Below are 26,285 nucleotides of genomic sequence, written 5' to 3' on the forward strand. Positions count from 1 at the left end.
TAGTGTAGAAACAGTGACTGTTCCTCATAGTGATTGGTTACAATATTAGAATTTTCTTACATGGAAGAGAATTGGTTAGTGGTTGCCTCATATCCATTTTGGGGAACAATTTAAGTTTCACTTAAATTTTCAGAGGTATAAGCAAGAAGTGACCAAGGTCAAGTTAGCCTCGTTTGTCTTGCCAGATAATCTAAATTAAGCTTTGCTTGATTTACTAAAGCAGTTTGTTCAGTGAATTTTCAAGTCTGGTCTCCGTTTGTGTTTGATTTTAAAACTCTTCATTACTGATTGGCCCTTTATTACAAGCTTGGGCAGATTTTTAAGGATGGATTTAACAAAGATAAATGATAATATGGATTATAGTCTTATAATGTATAATATGGTTTATTTTTAGTCAACTGGGCATTCTGTGGAGGAGAACTAATTCCTTTATAAAATGAAACTTCCAGGTTTGACCAATTTTTGACCTACCTTTTCTCATACCAACCTTCTTAATATAATCCAAATATATTTTCCTATTTCTGTTAAATAGTGAAATGGTGAGTTACATTTTATCTTGCACTTACAATGTTGATGTTTCTAAAGGAATGATCTTTAAAAAAAAACAACAAAAACTATCATTAGCATATTTGTCCAAGTTAGCATTGCATAACCAGCTATTGTAAAAGTGTAATTTTCACTTTTTAAGTGAAAAAGTCTTTAAGAGACTTTAAGAGACTCTGGAGGATAACACTGAATCTCTCTCAAGTTTGATTTTTAGTTTTCATGGATGCTTTAATTTTATATGGTATAATCTTTAGTATTCAGGTAATTTTATTTTAACCATGGGAGAACTTAGTTTTATTTTTGTGATTAACTAAATAAAGCTATTTATCTTTCTGATAATAACGTATAAAACACTGGTATTGCTTTGGTTTTTCTTCCCTCCCCATCCAAAAATAATGTATAATTATTTTTGGAAAATTTGATTTTTTTCCAATTGAAATCACCTTGTTAGGGCAAGTATGAAGTCCTAAGACAGAACCTTCTGCCCTCCAGGAGGTCATCACCAGTGACTGCAATTCACAGAGCAAAATACAGTAGGAGCTGTTTGGTCTTTTGGGTGGAATGTTCTACTTTTAATATATGTGCTGCTGAAGTGAGGACTGAGTGGAATGCTATGGAACTGGTGAAGGAGGAAGAAAAAGTTTGATGGGGAAGTTTTGATTAAAGGAGTTAAAATGTCCTTGGACTTTCGAGAAAGACTAGAATCTTTTTGTAAGGGGAAGCAAAGCAATAAAGCAGTAAAAACACATAAAATTCTATATTTGGGGAAAGTGGATAGAACAGCATAGTGAACTGAAAGTTTGGGTTGAACTGTGAAGGGAGAGTAGAAGAAAGCATTAAGGAGGAAATCCTTTAACCATTTTAGGAAAAACAATTCACATGGAATTCTGAGGATTTTTTTTCTTCATCTGCATATGCACATTTGTCTGGAGTCTGAGAATATAAAGTCAAATGATGTAAGGTACTTCCGAATACTTGTTACCGAAGCTCCCTTAATTTTTCATGAACCTAATGGAAATTTGAAGCTGAATTAGTAATACTTTCTGTAGATCTCTACAAGAATTCTGTTCTCCCAATGATGAAATCATTGCCTCTTATATGAGAAGAAAGGAAATATAGCTATATTTCTCTTTAAGAATTTATAAACGGTATATTATTAACCATCATATATCTGTTAGCAGTAAGATGTGGATGTACTAAATAAGTATTTGTGATGTTAACTGACTTCTGAAAACCTAAGTTACAGCCTTTCCCTAATACTTAGCTTGTGCAGGAGGTTGTAGAAATTCTTTAACTTAGATAGAATCAGTATTTCACTCTTCAGGAATTTAGCTGTTAAATGGGTACTACCCTTCCTTTACCTTTAATTTGTAATTAGTTACCAGAGTTCATCATTTATACTTCCTTTAAATCTCCCCATAGTGTCCTGTTATGCATGTAATAGGCAATTCTTTTTTATTTATTTATTTATTTTATTTTATTTTTTTTTTGGTAAATGAACATTCTCATTAGTATTTAAATGGTGAGTTGACTTCTAAGGGAAATGGCATAACATTATTATAAATTGATCATGGTGAAATACTCAAGGAGCTGGAATCTACATAGTTATTCATGTAATTGATGGATATTACTTGTAGTATTTGACTTCATTTCTTCCTGCTTTTTGAAAAGATAAAAAATAGCAGTTCATTGTGACCTTAAAATGAGAAAATATAAATCAGATAGTCTGTGGCAACTCATGTATCTAAAATCTTTCACTTAAGACCATCTATGTCCAACTTCTCAAAATTTTGCTACAAATTTTTATTAAAGTGAGCAATTATATGTTTTCATATAAATGAAGGAAGATTATCATACTAAGTCAGTGTGAATCCAAACTTAGTAAACTCTCTAGGCTATGGTTATTCTAATCTTTTCATGTCTTTTGATTGCAAGAATCTATTATTATGAAGAGATCGACATGGTACTAGCTTTGATCTTTTTCCAGAGGGATGTAAATGAAACTGCTTGCACATTCTCATAAGCTTCTTGTTTTAATTACAGAGTATAACATTACATTTCATACAACAGGAAGATTTTTAAAATAAGATTAGTTTGACTATTTCAGAAGTGTGGCATGAAGCATTAAATAGGATAAGTGGAAAATACATACACATACAACATATTTCGCTTCCGATTCAAGGAGCTCAATCCACTGGATATCTTTTAAAATAATCACCTTGAAATACTGAAAATTCGTTCATTTGAATTGTATAATCAATGCTCTTAAAAACCCAACTTTAAGTGGAATATCTGGTTGAAAAATAAATAGGTGAGTAGAGTAGCAAGCTATTCTTAACTGCTGTTTCCTAGAGGGATAATATAAAACTGTCCCCAAAATCACAACAGTGCAAATTGTCTTTAAAGTTTGGAGCTTGCTTAGCAAGCTGATAACATAGGCTCATTAGGTAAATCCCCTTAAGTCTATCTTACTCCTAAAAACCATATATATATATATATATATATATATATATATATATATATATGGTGGATTTTCATAGATGCCTATACATATAAATATATATATATATGTATTGAGGGTGGTTTGCATATGTTCCCAAGGGTTATTCTTCTGAGGTTTTCTCAAAGGGATTATTCTGTATCTGTGGTTCAATGTAGGTGAATGTTTGGACATTAATACAAAACAAAATGAATAAAATACTTAACTTTCAAATATACTCTTTTCAGTCTTAGCTGGATCCCTATCACTGTTACTAAGAAACCTTTTTGTAGATTCCTAGTAGATTCCTTTTCCAGTTCCTCATAGCAGTTATCCTAAACCTTCACAACTCTTTCCAATTGTGCCTTTTTCCAAGTTTCAAAAAAAAAAATCCTACTTTTCTGTTCTTTGAAAAATCATGTTCAGGCAAGAATATCAGCTTCCCTACTAGATAACTATTTATCTATTTTGTATCCCTCTTCTTTCTTTCTCAGGGCAGGTGCTCCTATAAGTGTTAGGTATCATTCCAGTCCCGTGAATTCTCCTTGGGAAACTCTCCACTTTCATATCCTTGGGTTCCATTCCCTCTTCCTTCGCTGGCAACTTTTCTTCAACCTACAAGTCTACTCCATCTTTTCAGAACTCATCATACTTGGGCATTGTCAAAATGACCCCCTTCATTCCAGCTTTTGACATTTCACATGATTTTAGGTAAGATCCTTTTCCCTTGCCCTTCTCCTTGTATATCTCTAGCTAAACTTTCTGCCCTCTCCATCCCCTTGCCTGACTTACTCTTATTTCTTTACCTCACCTCCTTCCCCCTACCTCAGTTTTTCACCTGCATCTATTCTTACAGTTTTTTTTCACTGTCTTCTTACAGCTCCAGGTCTGTTCCTTGTTTCCAGCTTTGGTTATTCTCCTGAATTTCAGATTTAAATGCATCATTTCCTGATGCATATTTATTCTTGGATCTCCCACAAACACCTCATAATATTCCCAAAACAGTTGAAGAGTCATACACTGAGGGTCGATGATCTGAATTTAAGATTCTGACATTTAATGAGATGGTGAACAGGATATTTGACTTCAGTTTCCTCATCAAATACTGTCTTGAAACTCTATTTCACCAATATATTTAATTACTAATCATCCCTTCTCATATACATTATTGCAATAACATTCTAATGGAGCGCCTCATTTCCACCTTTACTTCACTGAAATTTATTCTCAACATAGTAGTCAGAATTCCTTTTTTTTTAAAGTAGGTTAGATTTTCTCTTTACTCAGAACCTTTCAGCGGTTTTCCATCTTGACTCTTACTAAAGCTCAAGACTTCAACTGCTGCCTTCAACCCTATATTTACTCATTTCTTGACCTCAGCTCTTTCTACTCTCCTTTTCCAGCCATTTTGATCTCCTTAGTGTTTCTTTAAATTTTCTGGACATCCTTATGCCTCAAGTCCTTAGTGTATGACCTTTACCACATGACCTTTTATTCAAAGGGATGTCACCTTTTCCTTCCAGAGGTTTTTATTTCAGATGTAATATTGTCTCTGATGTATTCTCTGACCACCTTCATTTAAAATTGTATCTCCATCTTTCCAGCCTCCAATTCTTTTTTTTTTTTTTAAGATTATTTATTTATTCGACAGACAGATATCACAAGTAGGCAGAGAGGCAGGCAGAGGGAGAGAGGGAAGCAGGCTCTGTGCTGAGCAGAGATCCCGACGCGGGGCTCCATCCAAGGATCCTAGGATCATGACCTGAGGCAAAGGCAGAGGCTTAACCCTCTGAGCCATCCAGGCACCAATTCTTAACTCTTACGTCACTTGCAGCCGCGTCTCCATTTTGGTCCCCATTACTTCAGTTCAACCATCAGGAGATTTTCTCTAGACAATTTTCAATAGTCTCCTGACAGATGACTTTGTACAGTATTTTATCATCAATATTCTTTCTTAAGTACTTTCCTATGACTTTAAATTATCTACAGAATGTTTCCTATGATAATCAAAGTCCTTCATTCCTGACTCTGACCTATGTTTTTGAGATGCTATTCTCCAACACCATAAACAGTTCTTTATGGTCCTTTTCATTTCTTTATACTTTTAATAAGTACTTATTGATTATTTACTGAGTCAGGTATTATACAATGGTTTTTAGCAAGGCACCGTCTCTTTCCCCCTATCCTCACAGCAATTTGTTATAGTTTGGTAGGTAAGAAGGAAAGAAACAATCTAGCATCTCAAGATCATAAATCAAATGCAGAATAGCTATAGGTACAATGAACATCCATTCTGATTTTCCTGGAATAAACTTGGTTTATACCTGTTTCCAAGTATAATTATTAATAAGCCTTCCTTCATCTTCAGAACTCTCCCAGTTTCATGATAAATTATACGTTCTCCTTGTCTATAAGTAAAACAATTTGAATTTTATCTCAGGCTCTTTCCCTACATTAACTACAGAAGTTATGTGACAGTCTAAAACAAAACTTAAGTCCTCCTCCTCTAGCAGTGGAATATACTTAAAAATATCACACAAACTGTTTGGTGAAAAAAATCAAGGTTCTAAAACCTGAATGTCATTTTAATTTTAGAAAGTTTTTGTTTGTTTCAAATGCAGTTTAGTAATTAGTTCCTTAGTTGTATTTTCACTCTGACCTCATGTGAAATGCCCTATATTTACTCTCCATTTATCCAAATCTTACCCATTTTTAAAGTAATGCTTACATCTCCAACCTATTCTTTGTCTTTGTCTCCATCTCTATCTGTGGCCTCTTCTTTTTTTTAGATTTACTTTTTAAAGATTTTATTTATTTGAGAGAGAGACAGTTATCAAGAGTACAAGTGGAGGGGGGCAAGGGGAAATAGAGAAGCCGACTTCCCCCTGGGGAGGGAGCCAGCCATAGGGCTCCATACCAGGACCCTGGCATCATGACTAGAGCCTAAAGCAAACACTTAACCTGAGCCACCCAGGCACCCCTGTGGTTATTTATTTATTTATTTATTTAAGATTTTATTTCTTTATTTGACAGAGAGAAAGAGAGAGAGAGCGCGAGAGCGCACCAGCAGGGGGAACAGCCGGCAGAGGGAGAGAGAGGGGGAGAAAAAGGTCCCCCTTGGAGCGGGGAGCCTGATGTGGGGCTCGATCCCAGGACTCTGAGATCATGACCTGAGTTGAAGGCAGACATCTGAGCCATCTAGGCACCCCTGTGGTCTCTTCTTTCAGTAATTATTTTCTATATAATTTATTTGTCAAATTGTTGTATAAAGGTACTTTGTTTCCTCCTGGACCTATTGGCACAAGCAGACAAAGATGGTGACTTCTACATTTTTGTAGCTACTATTCAAGAGCCAAATACAGAGTATGCTCAAACTAATGCAAAAACAAAACAAACAAACAAACAAACAAAACAACCTAGCTATGATAATAGTGGTAATAAGTAGGGTATCGATGGTGAATTTATGGAAAAATATAACAGGATAAGATAAAATAATCGGAACTTTCAGGTAATATTTATAGTTCAAAAGTGGAAAAAATAGTTATATACACACAAGTTGTGTATATGTTCATGTGGGTTTGTAATATATATTATTGAAAATTACATTGGGTCAGGAGAGAAGAGGTTGAGGGAGACAAAGAAAAAAATATACCATACTTTATGTCAATGTGTGGAAAATGTACCATCACTCTGTATATTACTGTGGGGAAAAGTCAATTAAGTTATGGCCTCATGCTTTCCATGCTTTTATATCACTTAGAATTTTTATTTGCTACATATTTAAAGACCTACTTACTAATAGATTTTTTTATCTTGAATCATTCCTGTGTATACATAACAGAAGTGTACGTGATATCAAATGGCTAAGATTTGATATGGCTAGCACTTCTTCACATTCAGAGATCATCAACTGTAAAAAAACATTCCTAGTTCAGACATTTAAAATATTTAAAAAATTAAAATATTTAAAAACTAAATATTTTTTGAATATATATATATATATATATAATGAACGGATTCACAATGTATAAATAAGTGTATTACAAAAACAAAAAAAGCAAAAAACAAAACAAAACAAAACAAAAAAGACATAAGATGAATTTACTAAGACTTGAAGAAAGACTATAGATCCTAAATATTCTGAAGCCATTGAAGGAAAATAATGTGATTTTTGGATACAGCCAATTGTAGAAACGCAAGTTAAAGCAAAACTTTTTGAAGTTACTATCACTTTTGCTATCCAGTAGCAGAAACTATCATCTGGGAACTTGTAGGAAAAAGAAAAAGAAAGAAAGAAAGAAAGAAAATAAATATTATGATAATGGGTATCTAATTGACATAGAGACCTGTAGCCCCAGTATCAGGATGGATGATTAGGAATTGAATTCTCAGACATGGAAAGTAAGTACAATATTTTAAGTTTTATTTCTGATTTTTCTTACTCTTAGAAGAGAGGAGGAAACTAAAATTTCTGTAGTCAAGAATGTCTGCTTTGGATCAACACCTATAAAACCTATTGGCTGCGATTGTCATATGCCTTATCCAATATGACCAAAGTTCTAGTCATAAACACAAAAAGAATTTTTTTTTAAAGATTTATTTATTTGACAGAGAGAGAGAGAGAGAGAGAGATCACAAGCTGGCAGAGAGCGAGGGGGAAGCAGGCTCCCTGCTGAGCAGAGAGCCCGATGCGGGGCTCGATCCCAGGACCCTGAGATCATGACCTGAGCCGAAGGCAGAGGCTTTAGCCCACTGAGCCACCCAGGTGCCCCACAAAAAGAATTCTTAACTATTTTCAGAACAGATTGTGTGAGACTACAACATAGTCAATTTTATCAAAATTGTGTGCTTGAGCTGAGTAGCTAAAATTGAGATAAATAATTGGTTTAGTTTTGCTGTTGAACAGAAAATGTGGATCACACTCATGGACCTTTTATGTATTGCTTTCCCACATTTCATCTTTGTACTGCTCTTGTGTTCATGTTCAGATCATTCATATTTTATTTCGAAACATTTTCATTTTCAGATCAGCAATTGTGTGATCCTGGTGAATTTCTTTGCCACGATCATGTGACTTGTGTCTCCCAGAGCTGGCTGTGTGATGGGGACCCTGACTGCCCTGATGATTCAGACGAGTCTTTAGATACCTGTGAGTAGAAAGGTTCTCATGCCATTCAGATTTACCTTACATATGAAACTAAATGTCAGTTGTTTTCATGGATGACTGCTGTTCTAGTTGCTTCTTTTTTTTTTTTTCTTTCCAAATAGCCTAAGAAACTTGAAACCTTTTGTTTGTGTTTCCTTTAGAATGACTATGTGAATGAGACCGTAAAATGCAGTTTTGTAGTGTGAATTAATTTTTGAAGGGAAGAAGATGCAAGGTTAATTGTTTCAATGTGATTGTATCACTACTAGAAAAAAAATAACTTGAGGAGGAAAAAAAATCCTTCAAAACATAGCACTCAAAGGGAATAAGACCCTTTCCAATAATTTATTTCACCCATTTTGAGACAGAAGAGCATGTAGAAGGAATAGTAAATCAAGTTGAGCTCCCATATTATTTCTGTTAATGTCTTCTGGCACTATACAAGTTATTGAACATGTTTTCTTATCTGAAATGGCAAGATAGAAATTATATTTATTCACCCATACAAGGAGATTCTTTTCCTTTATAATATTAGATTCAGAAGCCCTTCACACATATGGATCCCAACTGTAATTGTACCACTGTATCTAAGTTAGAGTCCACTGAGGGCTTTGCATACATGAAAAATGCTGCTAATGCAAAATTATAAATAGTAGGGCCACGGCTAACTCTGCTACACTGTTTTTTGTTGTTGTTGTTGTTTTATACCCACTAGCATGTGGAGTATGAACAATCCCCTAAATTTTAATATTGATATTCCTATCACTTCTAATTTGGTCTGTGTACTCCCTGCAACCAGGTGTGACAGCTTATCAGTATTCTCAGGGCAGCTACATGGTGTTGTTGGGTCGAAGTGGAGGAAAAAAAAATCCATCATCCTTAATGCTTGATATTGTAAGAAATAACAATTACTGGTTCCACTTTCCATTTTTATTTACTTGTTTACAAGTCTTGCAGGCAGGGCCAATATAAGTTTTGATGAAAATCTTGCCATTAGAAAGCAGAGGCAATGATTATTCATTTTCTTTATGTTTGCCAGTGTTTTTAAATTTTCTCAGCATATGGGTTCTTGAATATTTGCATTAATTGCTCTTTCCGTTGAACAGATCACTTCTTCCATAGGAAGACGTTTTAGTTGTTTACTGCATTTGTAATTCTCACGACTTTAATTCAGAAAACTTTTACCAGACTCTCTATAGCATAGAAAAGTTTCTTGGCATGATAAAAGAAAAAAAAATAAGTTAATGTGGAAAAAGCCCTAATAGATAAATAAAATGTAGTAAATCCATACAAAAAAAATGTTATTTGGCAATACAAAAAAGAATCAAGTACTCATACATGCTACATGGATAAACCATGAAGACATTTTGCAAAGGAAAAGAAGCAAGTCACAGAAGTCCACGTATTTTATGATTTCATTCATTTGAAAGATCTCAAATTGGCAAATCTACAGAAGTAGAAAGTAGGTGAATGTTTCTCAGGGCCAACTAGAGCTGGAAGCAATAAGAATTGACTGTGAATGAGTATGGGATCTCTTTTGAAGGTGAAAATATTCTAAAATTAGATTGTGGTATGTATGCACAACACTGTTAATACATTTAAAAGCCATGACTCATACATATTAAAATGAGTGAATTGTATAGTATGTGAATTATATAATAGTAAAGTTGATTAAACATGAAAAAGCAGGCAAAAATCTCAATAGTATGGCTGTGGGTGCAGATGGCATAATAATGGGAGAAGACAACAATAATAAATGCCCTGGGCATGAAATATATAAGTGGTGGGACCCTCCCCTATTGAAGTACCATCTGGGAGTTTTCTCCTTGTTAGCTCCAAGGGAGGGTTGCCATTTTTGAGTTCTGGTACTAGAATCTTATGTTTCTGTCCTGATCCTTCCACAAAATTGCTGGTGGGAAAAATGACAGAGATGTGAGATAACTTTGTGGAATGCATGTGCAGGAAGGTGTCGTTTAAGGGAACGATTCCATGGAACTGTGTACCTGACACAAAGCAAAAGCAATTGAGAAGGCATGGCTGGAGAGCCTATAAAGGCAGGAGTTTCCTTTATGCTGATGAGGAATAGAGAATAATGATGTTCTTTTTGTGCTAAAGAGGGAGTTCAGTAGGAGACTCAGACTGGAGATGAGTGTTGTAGGGAAGAGTAGCAAGGACCTGTGTGACCACAAACAAAGCCCAGACAGGAAAGAGACCCTGCAGTGAATGCTAAAGTGAATGGGTGACAGGTATCCCTCTCTCCTTCCCATGCCCACTCCACACCTCTAGGAACATGGCGCATCACCATCAGGGCTACATCAATGGATTAGACCCGAGTTTGCCAGCCGGCATCCACGCTGATTGAGTGGGCATTTCCTGTGACTAGTAGGTGTATCCACCACAATGTTGTTAATATTTGAATATCCAACCTGCCCAGAAGGTAGACAGCACCTAGGGCTTTGGAAAAGATAGGTCCTTCCTTCACAGAAATTAGGGGCTTTAGCAGCCTGAGGCCTTAAGTTAGAAATTGCATGTGGTTTCATTAAAAATAGAGATTTCTGCTTTCTTAAAATATTTTTTAAATGAATTCATACCTGCTCAAGATATTTTTGGCAGTTTTTAAGTATATAGTTATTTTCCTCTCCAATAAAATGTGATGAATTCTATTTAAAAGTATTTCCTCGTTTTGGCTGTTCTTACTCTTTTGGCATCAAAATTGCTGAATATTCTTAAAGAAAATGTTAAGACTATTCTTATATCAGTGTAGTTACCTAACAAAACAGAGACTTGACTATTTCTCTACCTGGGTACTTGATCTGGCAACATATTTTGATCTACATTAAATTAGCTTCTTCCAGATAAATAATTTCAGTCAGTACCCATTGAAATATGGACAAGCATAGAAAAAAGCTTTATGAAAAATATCAGAGGTTTTCAAATTTAAATTTCTCAATCCAGATGTTCACAATTACCGTTTTCTCTAATCATAGTGCTTTGTAACGTGTTGTTTTATGACATTCATATGCAGTCATCACTGATCTACATAAAATAATTGCATAATTTTATAATTATATGGATGCATACATTCACTGTGAAGGATAAATAGTAGAACAAAAACCTTGAAGACTGATTCTTAGGAAGGGTAATTTTGTGCTCAGTGTCTGAACGAAAGTTTGTTATCTTTGATTTGAAGACAAAGTGTGTTGTATCTACAAAATATTAGATGAAAACAGCTGATGCAATACACTTTTTGAGGAATAAAAGCTTTACTTGTGAAATGCTAATGATTGAAATACTTTAGGAGACAAAGGTATATGCAGAAAAACAAGAAATTTTGAACTTAAATGAAATTTAGGTATTTGGGGATCTGAGGTGTTAATGTGCACATGTGTTCCTCTTCTGTGTTGTTTAGACTCAAGCTCAAGTGAAAAAAAAATGTAAAGAAACAAACAACAACTACCAAAAAAACAAAAAAAACAGCAAAACCAAAAAACAAAACCAAAAAGACCCCAGACTTTTGTGGGAGTTTGGTTTACTATTAAGCTAGATTGTGTGTTGGGATGTTTTCTCAAATATGCAATTGGAGAGATTTAATAATTTATATCCTTACATTGGATATGAGAAATGATTCATTAGCCTTCTATTAAAAATAAAATTGCTTATTTCCCCATATTATTTGACGTAATTTTTCAGGGTCTAAATGGCTGATCATCTTTAGGTTCTATGAGGCAATGAGAATAGAAAATCAGGAAAATCACCATCTTTCTACTCAGTGCTTTCAATCCAGTTGTTAGTCTAGCATCATTGTGTGTGACAAGAATTAAAGTGAATGGTGATCATGTTTATTTGTGGAATGAAAGCTTAGCACCACCTGTGGCAGGGAAGTCCTCTGGAAAGGCACTTTTATTCTGAGGTATTCAAAATTTAATTCCTTCTAGGATTTTCTGTTCAGTGCTTAATGATACTTCCTTTCCAACAATCTGCTTCAGCTGATGTGTGACGTTTTCTGCCAATCTGATGTTAATATACTTAAAACTAGATTCTCCTTTTTTAAGTCAGGAAGGTAACAGTTTTACTGTTTCTTTTCCTTCCCTATTGCCCTACACTACCTCCCTGCCGATAGTAATTTAGGCTGCCCCTCAATTACATATCATACTTTGGATGTAATGACTCACCGGCCAACAAAGGAGACTAAAAATAGCCTTAAAAGGAGGGTAAGAACTGCAACCTGGATAGTCGTGATCTGGACACATTGACTTTATCCTGTCCCTCTGAGGAATCAGCAAACTTTTTTTGGTACGGGGCCAGATTGTAAATATTTTAGATTTTGTATCCTATGTGATTCCCATGACCTATTCTTGTTTTTCATTTGTCAAATCCTTTTAAGATGTGAAACAAAAAACAAAGAAACAAACAAAAAAGTTTTCTCAGCTTACAGTCTATTCAAAACGGGCCACTGGAGGGATTTGGCCAGCGGGCTGTAGTTTGTGGACCCCTGTTGCAATGTCAGCTCTGAACTATACCCACTGTTCGGTACGGAGTTGGGTCTGTGCTTGGGTACCGCTGCACAGCGAGCAGCATCACCCCTCACAGTGGATGTATGTGGCACCACCTCATGGGGCCAGACTCGGGCAGTATGGTGTCATCTACAATAACTGGGTTCTTTCTCCTATGTTTGCATATCACCTTATGGGTTAGGATTGCATTTGATGCGGAGCAGAAACAGTCGCTTAGCCAGATAGGGATTTGTTGTTCTTCTATAAAAAAGTTGCAAAACACCACCTTTCTGCTCTGCCCTCCCTAGAATGGACCTGTCAGTCTTAGAGTCAAAGCACAACTACTTCACCTCTGCCAGTTGGTAATTTCATTTCAGGCAGGAAGAAGGGATGAGGAAAATGGAAAAGGGAAGTGCCAGTCTCTCTGTATAACAAAATATCAAGCTCAGTGGATTTCTGTTTAAATGTCCGTGGCCAGAATGAAACATAGGTATTGTGGGACAATGAGTATTTTCATCAGAGCCCATTGCTTTCCAAAAAGGAATGAGTGGCTCTGCTATTAAAGAACAAGGGGAGAGTAGCTCTTGGGTAGAAAGAGGAACTAGGCAGCAGGACCACAGTGTCCTTCACTCCCCTTCCTTCTCTCAGTTCTCCGCATGGGAGGAGCCAGGCTCAGTGCCCCATCAGGGCTTCCGAATCCTAGCTGCTTGGCTCCAAAGCCAGTTCCTCCATGAATATCTTTGCTCTCAGACAACTGACTTAGCCTTTCCAGGCTTCCATGACCTCATCTGTACAGAGGACATGACAGTACCTGCCCCACAGTAATGTGCTTATAAAATAGTGTCTGTTGGAGGTCTCCTGGGTGGCTCAGTCAGTTCAGCAACAGACTCTTGATTTCAGCTCAGGTCACGGTCTCAGGGTCATGAGATCAAGGCCTGTGTTGTTGGACTCCAAGCCTGCTTAGGATTCTCTCTTTCCCTCTCCCTCTGCCCCTGCCCTGTCCTTTTCCTCTCTCTCTGTTGAAAGACAGACAGACAGACAGAAAGAGAAAAAGTATCTGTTGCATAGTAGGGTTTTCTTTACCACACACCCTATGCTGAATTGCAGATGCCTAGAGCTCTGACCAAGCACCTTACCCTGAGGGTCTTTTGATAGAATATCCTAACTTCCCCCTCTCTCATTCTTACTGAAAACTGGCTTTATTCTCTAAGGGTGTGGCTAAGAATTAATTAATCTACCACAAACACTCATTTGATTTAAGTTAACAGTTTTTAATAATTAGATAAGTTATACTCAAACATTAGGACAAATATAGTATTGAGATTATTTGGGGACAGGTGGCCTTTTTCTAGGAACTCTTCCAAAAACATCATGTTAACAAATTAACTAAAGTTAAACTACATGGCTACAAAACACATTAGTGAATAATCATATTTAATCAACACTGCAGTACTGAAAGGTAGAGGTTATCTCATTTTACAAAATGAAAAAATTGAGTTTAAGGTCCTTTGTCCTCCTGTACACTGGCTGTTATTGGGAAGACAGAGTTTATATTTCTTTGAATTTGCCTTCACATTTTGAAAGGCTGAGGTAAAGAAAGATCCAGCTCCTCAGAGGACCCTTTAGGCCACCTCATTTAAAAATATGATGTCATTTGAAAAACACAAAAAGCTATCCCAACAGGGTTATATCACACTGACATGGGGAGTGATCCATTCTAATTGAATAATGCAGTAAAAGTAACAAGTCTCCTGGGTAATAGGAATAGAAGCATTTGTGGAAAATGAAAATAACTGAGTTATTAGGGTTAGATGTGCCTCTGCCTGAGTTGACCACTTCTTCTATTGTTTTTCTGGTCTGTAGAATTTTAAACTTTATTTAAATAGGAAGCTATTAATGAACATCTTATATTTATACAATGACTTTTCCTCTAGGATATAAGGTAGAAACTCTTTTATAATTTCCTTCAAAATTTTCTTTCTTTGACAGAGGTCAGAGAAATAAAATGAAATTCAAGTGGGAGGTTATTAGCAAACAGATCCTGCCCTTTAAAAATATATAGTAGAATAAGATACTGAAACGAGACTATAGGAACAATAAAATGAATGGAAGTGTGGTACTTTTTTCTAAGTCATAGTGATACAGAGGTCACTTTGCAATGAGCTAATATATGAGAGCCATGCAGCTAAGCTTTTCATTAGGTAGAGAAGTTGAAATGATTTTACAGATTAAAGGGAAAGCATATGAGACCCATGAGGACAGTTTATGTCTCTTTCAATTTTTTTGTTTTGCTCTTCATTTTATTTGGAAACTCCTCTCTTTAACAATAGAGAGGCCAAAAACATTGACCCTTCTTTAATAATAAAAAGACTTCCACTTCACAGTTGATATGGAGGGGAGACAGAAAGAGGGGGAAAGGTGTAATTATGAATTTAAAAAGTCTGTCTAATGTTGGCTCCTTTTCTTAGCACAGTGGGGATGGGTGGAGGGTGACCTTTCTCTTCATTCTGCCCCACAATGTACTAATGGGTCTCTGCAAATCTGCCGCCACAATTTTAAGAAAGCCTGATTGGAGGCAGAGGTGATAAAACCGAGTGGACTACAGTTCACACAGGCAGAGCACGACCAGCATCAAAAAAAAAAAAAAAAAAAAAAAAGCCTCACTTTTTGACTCAAGGAGTTACTTGCTTGTTGGTTTTCTGATCTAAAATCACAGGTCACAGTATAAAACAGGACTCGTGTCCCTCAGCCAGTACTGGCAACTGGAGGGAATGCAAACTTTGAAATGGTGTAAAGTAAAGAGGGTAAAGAGGGTAAAACAAAATAGATGAATTCCACAGACAACTCTGATAAAATCTCTTTGGCTTAAGGGATGATATACTGTAAACAAATGCTCTTGCAGGGCTCTGTAGGGACAAAGCTGAAGGCCGAACAAGGAGGCTTCTTAGAAACAGTTCAATCCGTCATTTATCCACATCTAATCTAGCATTTGGGGTTGGGGATGAAGGCTTTCTACCTTTCACGGGTGAGCACATTTCTTCCCGGAGGACGTTTTATCCTTTATAGTCAGTGTATAAAATTTACATTTGACTTTTACCCAGGGTGCTTCTAAAATGACATATTTTGTTAAATGAAGCACTAAAGGATGTCGTGTTCTAAGAACTTATCTTAATGACCGTGCCCTTCTTTTTCTGTCCCTTCTCCCACATCTTCCATCCTCCTTCCCTGAAAGCAAGATATGAAACCCAGATGTTGTATGCCTAGGGAATTTTGAGAAGGACAAAGAGTATCATCATTCTGTTAATTGTTATATTGGCCCTGTTCAGATTCAGGCAGCATGATTAACTTTGTGTTGATTTTTTTTTTTTTTTTTTGAATCAAGATCTTCATAACATTAGCTTTCCTGATTTTCAGAATGGGAGAGATTGCTCACAAAGGAGTCAAGTTCATGGAAGATAGGTAGACTAAACAGGGCTTAGGTGAGAGGATACCAGTTTAGTGAATGGGGCTAATACCATGCACTCAGGTTGCATGCAGGTTTGCTGGATGTTTGTTTAGTAGGGGAAGAAAAGGATCCCTTGGAAGGGAAGTTTGTCCAAGTTATTCACTGGTTAACCTTGAAGGATCAGATACAGGATGGGGGGGTCCTTCAAATGGCACAAATCTTTCTCAGGACTCAACAGCAAGAAAGAAAACAAATACTTCCTAGTACCCCTGGTGGAGTTGCCAAAAGAAAAGTGATTCCTAATAGAAATTATTTGTCTTTGGATTCAACATACAGTCACAAGACCAATAATCTCATGTTTAACAAATAGGAGTTGTAGAAATAAGTTGTATAATGTTTTAATGATTTTTAAAGGACATGCACATTAGAATCATTTACTTTCTTTTGAACTTTGCAACTTTTTATTTTTTTTTTGAAAAGGATAAGGCAGGTAGAGTGGCTATTAAGAAAGAAAAAGAGGGCGCCTGGGTGGCTCAGTGGATTAAGCCGCTGCCTTCGGCTCAGGTCATGATCTCAGGGTCCTGGGATCGAGTCCCGCATCAGGCTCTCTGCTAGGCAGGGAGCCTGCTTCCCTCTCTCTCTCTCTCTCTGCCTGCTTCTTTGCCTACTTGTGATCTCTCTCTGTCAAATAAATAAATAAAAAAAAAATCTAAAAAAAAAAAGAAAAAAGGAAAGGAAAGGGGGGAGAAGAGAGAGGGGAAGAAAAACAAGAAAATAAAAGAAATTAATTTTTTTTTTTTTTTTTTTTTTTTAGGCACAGACATATTGTGCCTGATCAAGAATCTCGTAGCTAATGGGTAACAAGGCTAGAATAAGAATCTAGAAATTCTATTTCTTAGCTTCCTATCGTGTTGTCTGTTATGGGTTGAATTGTGCCTTCTCAAAACTCATATGCTGAAGCCCAAAAACGTTATGTTCAACTCATATGTTGAAGCCCAGTACCTCAGTATGTGAGGTAACAATTAAATAATTAAAAGTGGTAATAATCAACTTAAAAAGAAGTCATTGAAGTGGGTCTAAGGTTTGTGAAGGTCTTATAAGAAGAGGAAATTTGGACACACTAAGGGACACTGGGGCAAGCGTGCGCAGATGGAAGGAGCAGAAAGACAGTGACCATCTGCAATCCAAAGAAAAGCTTCCCAGGAAACAATCCTGACAACACCTTGATCTTAGACTTCTGGCCTGCAGAACTGTGAAGAAATAAATTTCTGTTGTTTAAGCCACCTAGTCTATGATGTTTTTTGAGGCAAGTTCTGGCAGACTAATACAACAATCTATTACACATCTAGTAAAATTCTATCTTTTTTTATACCAGTAGAAGAACAATGTAGCAATGAAAAAATGCCTTCTCTTCTTTGAGGATATATATTAGAATGCTAAATTTATAGGCACTATATGCTTATTTTAAGAGATGTAAAATGAAATACTATTCTTACAGTAGTGGTTATAACAATGTAAGAAGAACACCTAATTTCACTCTACAGTGCTATTCTTAGACAAATGAAAAAATATTTTTGATAAAAAGATGGTTCATAATTACTACAGATTTATTTTTTTCAAATATTTATGAATGACGAGTTGCTCTAAAATGTGACAGTAAAAAGAAATGCTTTATGCACAAGGGCCTTTGAGGAATTTTGTTAAATTTTACTTCCAAATTTGCACATATCAGATAATTCAGTTTTTAAAAAATATTTATTTATTTTTTTGAGTGAGAGAGAGAGGGCACACGTGTATAAGTGGGGAGGGGGGAGGCAAAAGAAAAGGGAGAGAGAGAATCCCAAGCAGACTTCCCACTAAGCATGGAGCCTAAGCGGGTTCCATCTCATGACCCATGAGACCATGACCTGAGCCAAAATCACAAGTGGGCCACTTAGCTAACTGAGCAACCCAGGGCTCCTAGACAACTCAATTTTTTAAATGAATGGCATACCATGTATTTTCATTTAACTAGTGAAGCAAATTTTGCCACTGAATTAGATTTCTCATAATTTATAGGTTCATTTTATTTTTTTTTAAATGAACATATAATGTATTATTAGCTCCGGGGGTACATGTCTGTGAATCGCCAGGTTTATACACTTCACAGCACTCACCATAGCACATACCCTCCCCAATGTCCATAACCCCGCCACCGGGTTCATTTTCTTTAAGAAAATTAAACTATCCAATCAATCAGTAGCTATTTTACTGAGGAACTGCTGTGTTCAAGGTACTTACTAGAAAAGGTCCTTCAAACATTGATGCCATACCCTACCATGTACCTGGGTTTTAATTTATGCTACTTTAGTCCTCTATCCTAGTTAAATGCTACTATGTCTGTGTTAATGTAGATGATACTTATGATAAACATGGTGGTGGTGATTACTGACACAAAATGGGTAATCAGTATGAGTCAGATTCTGTGCCATGAGCTGTATATGGATTATCTGATTCTTACAACAACCCTGAACAGGACGTCAGATACAGTTGTCCACATTGAACACGCACCAAGTGACATGAATATCAGAGTCAGCGTGGGTGTACATATTTTCTCACAAATGGAAATTAATTACTTTGAAAAGGGGCAACATTTTCTAATTTGTATGAAGGCATTGTATAAGCTAATGGTGGCCCTGCCTATGATACTGTGGTCTCCTTATATAGATAATAAAAATAAATTATGAGTGAAGTTATTTGCTAGGGGTCTTAAGGCAATTAAGTGACAGAGGTACAACTGAACATTGTACCCTGCTATATAGCCTTCTAGATGGAAAAGTGAAGCTCAGAGAAGCTAAATAGGTTCCAATAAGATTCTCTGTTAGTGGAGGCAGGATTTTCATGCAGGCTTATCTCACATTATATTCACATCAGCATGCTTTCCATTACACCACACCGCCCCCTATACATACTCGAATTTTTGGCTATTCAGTTTACACAGAACTAATTTTAACTGAGTGACTACTATTTGATAGATTCTGTGGTGGATGTTGGAAATCACAAGATCAATAAGCTAAACATGAAAGATGGGTATACTAACAACTGGAGAGAAGATTTTGATTATTTTTCCAACTGAAAAGGTTTTGTTTATAAATGTGTATATGTTACTGTTTTAATCATTATAAAAGGTTAATCATTATAGAAAATTAATCATGTAAGAGGTACATAAAATACACAAAATCACTAACATTTATATATACATATATATGAACTTTGTGTGGGCACATATGAGCAAACTGAATCTGGAAAAATAATATTGTCTTAAACTTTATTGCTCACACACACAAATTACATAGACATGCACACATACTAGTTTGAAAACACATTTAGCATAACTGTGTAGATTATGAGGAGATTCTTCTTAGTTTTCTATTGCTGTGTAACAAACTACCATACATTGAGCATGTTAAAACAGCACACAGTTCTTATTTGATAGTTCTGTAGGTCAGAAGTCTAGGCAGGATCAAATGAATTCTCTGCTTAAAGTTTCACAAGATTGAGATCAAGGTGTTCCTCAGGCTGGACTCTTAGCTGGAGGGCCTAAGGAATAATTCACTTCCACACTCATTTCAGTTGTTGGATGAATGAAGTTTCTTGTGGTTGTAGGATTGGGGCCATGATTTTTTGATAGCTGTCAGCCTCCACTGCTCTTAACAACTAAAGTTCACCTACGTTCCTTGGAAGGTGACCTCCTCTATTTTCAAAGCCAACAATAGTATGTCAAAACTCCCTCATGCTTTATGCTTCAAATCTCTGATGTCCTTTTCACTATACGATGGAAGGAACTCTGCTTTGGAAGACTTCATGTGATTAGACTAGGAACACTTGGATAATTCCCCCTTTTGCCAGACAGTGTAACACAAGCCTGGGAAAGCTATCTCATCATACTCACATGTTTACCCATATTCACAGGGAAGGGGTTATACAAGGGTGAGAGGCATTGGGAATTGGTCTTAGAATTCTGACACAATGTTGTGGTTTGCTAGTGCTGCCATGAAACAAACAAACGACACTGAGTGGCGTAACTAACAGAAATTTATTTTCTCACAGTTCAGGAGGCTAGAAGTCTAAGACCAAGGTTTTGTCAGGGTTGGGCTCTGAAACCTCTTTCTTTGGCTTATAGTTGGCTGCCTTCTTCTGCTGTCTCCACCTGGTCTTCCCTCTGTCTCTCTCTGTGTCCTAATCTCTTCTTTTGAGATTATAACCATGATATTTGGTTAAGGGACCACCCATATGACCTCATTTTACCTTAATCGCTTCTTTTAAGACTTCCATCTCTAAACAGACACATTCTGAGGTACTGGCAGTTAGGACTTCAATATATAAATTTTGAGTGGACACAGTTCAACCCATTACACACAGAATTATTTTGGTTTTCTTTTTTGAGATTTTAAGACTTCATTAGTCACTAGCTCATCTAATAAGTGTAAATTATTATTTAAAGAGTTGAATTCTGGGGCACCTGGGTGGCCCAGTGGGTAAAGCCTCTGCTTTCAGCTTGGGTCATGGACTCAGAGTCCTGGGATAGAGCCCCACATGGGGCTCTCTGCTCAGTGGGAGCCTGCTTCCCCCTTTCTCTCTGCCTGCCTCTCTGCCTACTTGTGATCTCTCTCTGTGTGTCAAATAAATAAATACAAATCTTGAAAAAAAAAAAAAGAGTTGAATCCTTCCCCTGTTTTTTTGTTATAAATAATTTCAAGCTGACAGAAAAGTTGAAAGATTAGTATAATAAACAGCTGTATACCCTGGATTTACCAACCATTAATATTCTGTGACATATGCTTCCTCTTTTTCTCTTCCTGAATTATGTATTCATAAATGTAATATATACACATATGTACATATATTTTTGTAGGCATCATGATGTTTTACCCCTAAATGATTTTTTTTTTAAGATTCATTTATTTTAGAGAGGAAGGGGAGGGGCAGAAGGAGAGTGAGTGAGAGTGCATAGAACGTGGAGCCTGACCCAGGGCTTAACACAGGGCTCAGTCCCATGACCCTGAGATCATGACTCAGAGATGACAACCTGAGCCAAAACCAAGAGTCAGATGCTTAACTGCCTGTGCCACCCAGGCACCCCACCCCTAAGTGATTCTAAGAGCAAGGCATACTCTTACATAAGCATAGTACTATCATCGTGCCCATGAAATTTGACATTGATGTAATATCCAGTCCATAATCAGATTTCCCCAGTGGTACTCAGAATACTTTTTGTAGTTATTTTATTTTTCCTAGTCCAGGATCCAAACAAAGATAATTCATCACATAAGGAAGGTTATTATAGCTCTTTAATCTTCTTTTATCTAGAATATTTCTAAACTTTTCTTTTGTCCATCATAGCATTGACATTTTTCCATTGAATGTCACACAATCTGAATTTTCTATTTACTTGATGAGGATTAGAAGCCAAGTAAATATTTTGCCAAGAATGCCTTACAGGTTATGATACATGTTTCACATTGTGTTAAATCAAGAGGTAGGTCAGACAGATGATAGGTTGATACTTGGTTACCAAAACTGAATTACAACAAAGTGTTTTTCAGAACACAATGTACACCTTTGAACTATACAGCTAAGAAATTAAAGATGAAGGAGTATTTTATAGCTTGAACTATTCCATTAGGAAAAAAGAGTTAGAAAAAGATTAAAATTAAGACCTTTAAGTCATGGCATATCTTTATGTTATTTGAGCTTGAAAATATATATCAACAGAAGAGTGAGGCTATCAAGCTTGAACTTTGTATCTCTTGAGTTGTGTCACTTGCCACTTAAAAAGAATCTAATTTTGGCTTTTCACTTTGCTCTATGTGTAGTTAAGTATAAATGTAACATAGAATTACTATAATGTTAAGTGACAAATAGTCTAAACACTTGTTATATTGTTAGGATACTTAAGGACAGGAATCTTTCTATCTGGTTGTTTTTTTTTTAATATTTTTTATTTATTTGACAGAGAGAAATCACAACTAGGCAGAGAGGCAGGCAGAGAGAGAGGAGGAAGCAGGCTCCCTGCAGAGCAGAGAGCCCGATGTGGGGCTTGATCCCAGGACCCTGGGATCATGACCCGAGCCGAAGGCAGAGGCTTTAACCCACTGAGCCACCCAGGCGCCCCTCTATCTGTTTTTATATATTGTTCTTTACACCGTAAACAGCACATACATATTTTGTCCGAGATTTGAAAGATGAATATGTAGGTAGGGAGTTTAAGACATGGTGCAAAGTACTTGAGTATAGTCTCATTCATTTACAAGAACTCTGCGAATACACACACACACACACATAATATATAATATTATATGGTATATATGATATGTAATTCTTTATATAATTCACAAATTAAAGAATGATATCTAATACCTTAAGAAATTTACACAATACTTCATTAACCTGTTTTCTTCATATAAATAGGAAAATAGCTTCTTGAGGCAGGGACACAATTTACCATTTAGATTTTTTTCATCCCACCTTTCTTTTAGTACTGTCAGCAAGTTTTTATATGTTTATTTAATTGGTTCATCAATGGAATGATTGAATGTATCATTTCAAAAGGGAAAGAAAGAAAGAATAAAATAGAAAGAAAGAAAGAAAGAGGGAGGGAGAGAGGAAGGGTAAAAGAAAAATTCACACCAATCCTAGTAATGAAAAAATCTAATTACAACAGGATTCAAATTAAGGCAAAGTAGGCCAAATACATACTGATAATGCTAAATCAGAAGGCAGTTTATAAATTAAACACAATATTAATGATACTTTTTTTTAACATTTTGTTTATCTGACAGAGTGGGAAAGAGAAATAGCACAAGCAGGGAGAGTGTCAGGCAGAGGGAGAGGGAGAAGCAGGCTCCCTGCTGAGCAGAGAGCCCAATGAGGGACTCCATCCCAGGACCCTGGGATCATGACCTGAGCTGAAGGCAGACCCTTAACCAACTGAGTCACCCAGTCCCCCCACGATAATGATACTTTCCTTTCTAGTGATAGGCATGTGTTTGTAAACAGGTGACCCTGAGGTTAGTAGGTTCTTGCAGATATGAATGTAGAATTGCTGCACTCTGACTGGAATCAAATAATTGGGTTTGCATTACCACTCAGTTATTTTTCTGATTTATTTCTTCCATTGATAGGAATATAAATGTGATTAAGTTTGTTTTATTTTCAACTTTCTGGTCTTGACTAATATTTGACAGAATGGGAGAATTTGTTATTCCTCAAAAATGAAACTGATTTAGTGAGATTAAGAGTCATTTATGGTTTGTCTCCCTCCCAATCCCATCTTGTTTCATTTATTTTTCTCCTATCCCCCTAACCCCCCATGTTGCTTCTCCATGTCCTCATATCAGGGAGATCATATGATAGTTGTCTTTTTCCGATTGACTTATTTCACTAAGCATGATATCCTCTAGTTCCATCCACAGGAGGTGGAGTTTGGAGAGGGGGAGGGGGTTATGGACATTGGGGAGGGTATGTGCTATCGTGAGTGCTGTGGAGTGTGTAAACCTGGAGACTCACAGACCTGTACCCCTGGGGATAAAAATACATTATATGTTTATAAAAAAAAAATTGGAAGGGGAGGCAAACCACAAGAGACTATGGACTCTGAAAAACAACCTGAGGGTTTAGAGACTATGGACTCTGAAAAACAACCTGAGGGTTTTGAAGGGTCAGGGGTAGGAGGTTGGGGGAACAGGTGGTGGGTAATAGGGAGGGCACGTTTTGCATGGAGCACTGGGTGTTGTGCAAACAATGAATACTGTTACGCTGACAAAATAAATAAATTAAAAAAAAAAAAGAAACTGATTTAACAAGTCAAATATAGGTTAATTCTAAGCTTAAGGAATCATCATGATCTAATTGGCTATCTAAGAGATAGCCTTAATGGAGGAGATTGGGTTCTGTTTAAGACTTAACGCAAGGATAAACTACCTGAATGACCCATAAGGAATGAGACTGCCAGGTTCTTACTAAATTTTGCTTCAAGAGATATTTTTGCTTTCAGCTTCTTTTCTTTGTTTCTTAATGGTAATAGTCTGATTCTTTGGTCACTTGTAGATGCTAGGAACTGCAAAGCTGAACAAACATAATATCCAGGTGAAACAAACAAACAAAAAACTCTATAGTTTAGTGAGGTGAAACAACTGGCCTAAAGATGCATAGTTAATAAATCCCATGACTGTGACTGGAATTTAGATCCCTTTGATGTACATCCTTTCTGTCCTTTAAATTTGCATGTGTGCCTCATACTAATATAGTTCTGAACCACTTCTGTATTGATGATATCTCAAAACAACAACAACCAAATAAAAAGCAGGATCTGAAATAATATCTCTAAGTTAATTTGATGAACTGATAATAAAAATAGAGGTTTCCCTACACTAACTTTGACAATTTCATCTATCTTCCTTCAAAATCTGGTGTGTTTGTGCACAGGTGTGCATGCACAGTGTACATACACTGTGTACATACACATATGTGTATGTGTACATACACAGTGTGATATTTTTCTATAAAAGGCAAGTAATTTGTTTACTTGATATATGTTTGGGTCCTTTTTTCTGTGACAGCTTGGGGAATGGAAGAGTGTATTTAGTAGGGAAAATAAGTTTATAAATGGTAAAATCATATAAGTATAAATAAGTCAAATATAAAATAAAGATAAATATAAATTCCCTTAGCTTAACTTCCAGTGAGACATCCTGATATAAGGAATGAATATTGTGCCAAAGCAACTAGGTTCCCGTTATGCCTGCCAAATATTTTTTTCAAACTGTTTTTACCTTACATTCAACAATCAAGAAAACACTGTAGATCTATTAGCTTTTTTTTTTTTTAATAATTTTCAGTAACCTAAAAGTAACCATATCAATCTCATGGAAAATCTTTAAATACTTAATTACACTGAACCCAGAGTACCATTGTGAGACTTTTGTTTAAGCAGTATTTTTTACAACTCTATTTATTTCAGCAATCAACAAGCCTGTGATAAAAATACTGATGGGCCTTTACGAAAATATTTCCAGGTTCTGATAAAAATAATACTGCCCGATAAAGTTATGTGTACTTTTCCAAATATGGAATGTTTCTTGCATATTAAAAAAAGCTGACTTTGAATTTTTCAGGAGAGGTATGGCAGATTCTGTTATACCTTTCTTAAATATATAGAATATTTCTTAAGCATCTTATTACTCACATACCCTAAATACATGATGTATTGTATTATAAATCTTTAGCAGTTAACAAACTAATTGATCTGCAATTATAAAGAAGTAATATGTTCATTTTTTTTTTCAAAAAATAAGTGTTCATTCAGATAAATTTACACCTGAAAAGCTGATTAGAGTAGACTTTGGCAAGGATTGCAGCCTTCCAGTCTGAACAGATTCTAATCAGCTTTGACAGCAAAAGAGCTTCACCTGGTGTTTCATTTAATTTGAGATTTGTAATCAGATGATTTATAGGAGTTCAGGTTTTACTAAATGTGAAGCATTTGTCTTGATATAATAGTAAGCGTCCCCCATTGTCAACTGGAATCAGTAGTCTCCCATTTTGCTTATTTCAGAGATGCAGAGATGCAAAGGGAATATATTTCCATTAGCAACTCTTGTGGCTAGCCCATGACCTTTCGTGGAATTTTATATCAGTCAAGGTTAAAACACATTTGTAAGTATCACACCAACTTTCCAGATATGAGGAGACAGTTTCTTTTTTCCAGATCAAAATATCCGTTCCAAGGATGGGAGTAAAAGGTGATGAATAGGTGATCTAGAAATTAGATCTAAAAGACCTAAAGAGCTCTACAGAGATTTTTCAGTGAGTGGCTTCTGTATTGTTGCTTGCCAGATATCTACTGTGTCATCACTGTCTTGTTTTTATTCCATATCTTGCTTTTTTCAACTCCTTCATTTTTTCTGTCTTTTACTTCTATTCATACCATTTTCATCTTGCTATTTATTCTGATGGTCCTTGTGCTAGATATGATTCCAGTCTTAATGTTTTCTTTTGAGTTAGTATACTAATGAAGTGTTAAATCTTTATTCTCCGTGGCTTTGTTTTTCTCCCCTCCCAGCCCCAATTCTCCTTTCTCTTACTTTAATTTCTTAATTTAATACTATTCATCATGTACTTATTTTCAATTCATTT

At 36.0% G+C, this 26,285-nt stretch overlaps 1 protein-coding gene across 1 annotated transcript in view; it reads left to right on the top strand.

The window, feature by feature from the left end:
- The window catches only part of LRP1B (LDL receptor related protein 1B), a 2,013,404-nt gene that overhangs the window by 366,964 nt on the left and 1,620,155 nt on the right, over nucleotides 1-26,285 (top strand). Inside the window, exon 2 of the mRNA XM_046019480.1 lies at nucleotides 8,052-8,174. Within this exon, the coding sequence (XP_045875436.1) occupies nucleotides 8,052-8,174 (123 nt within the window). The remainder of the gene's footprint in view (nucleotides 1-8,051; nucleotides 8,175-26,285) is intronic.

The sequence above is a fragment of the Meles meles genome, chromosome 9 (genome assembly GCF_922984935.1).
Source record: "Meles meles chromosome 9, mMelMel3.1 paternal haplotype, whole genome shotgun sequence".
NCBI lineage: Eukaryota > Metazoa > Chordata > Mammalia > Carnivora > Mustelidae > Meles > Meles meles.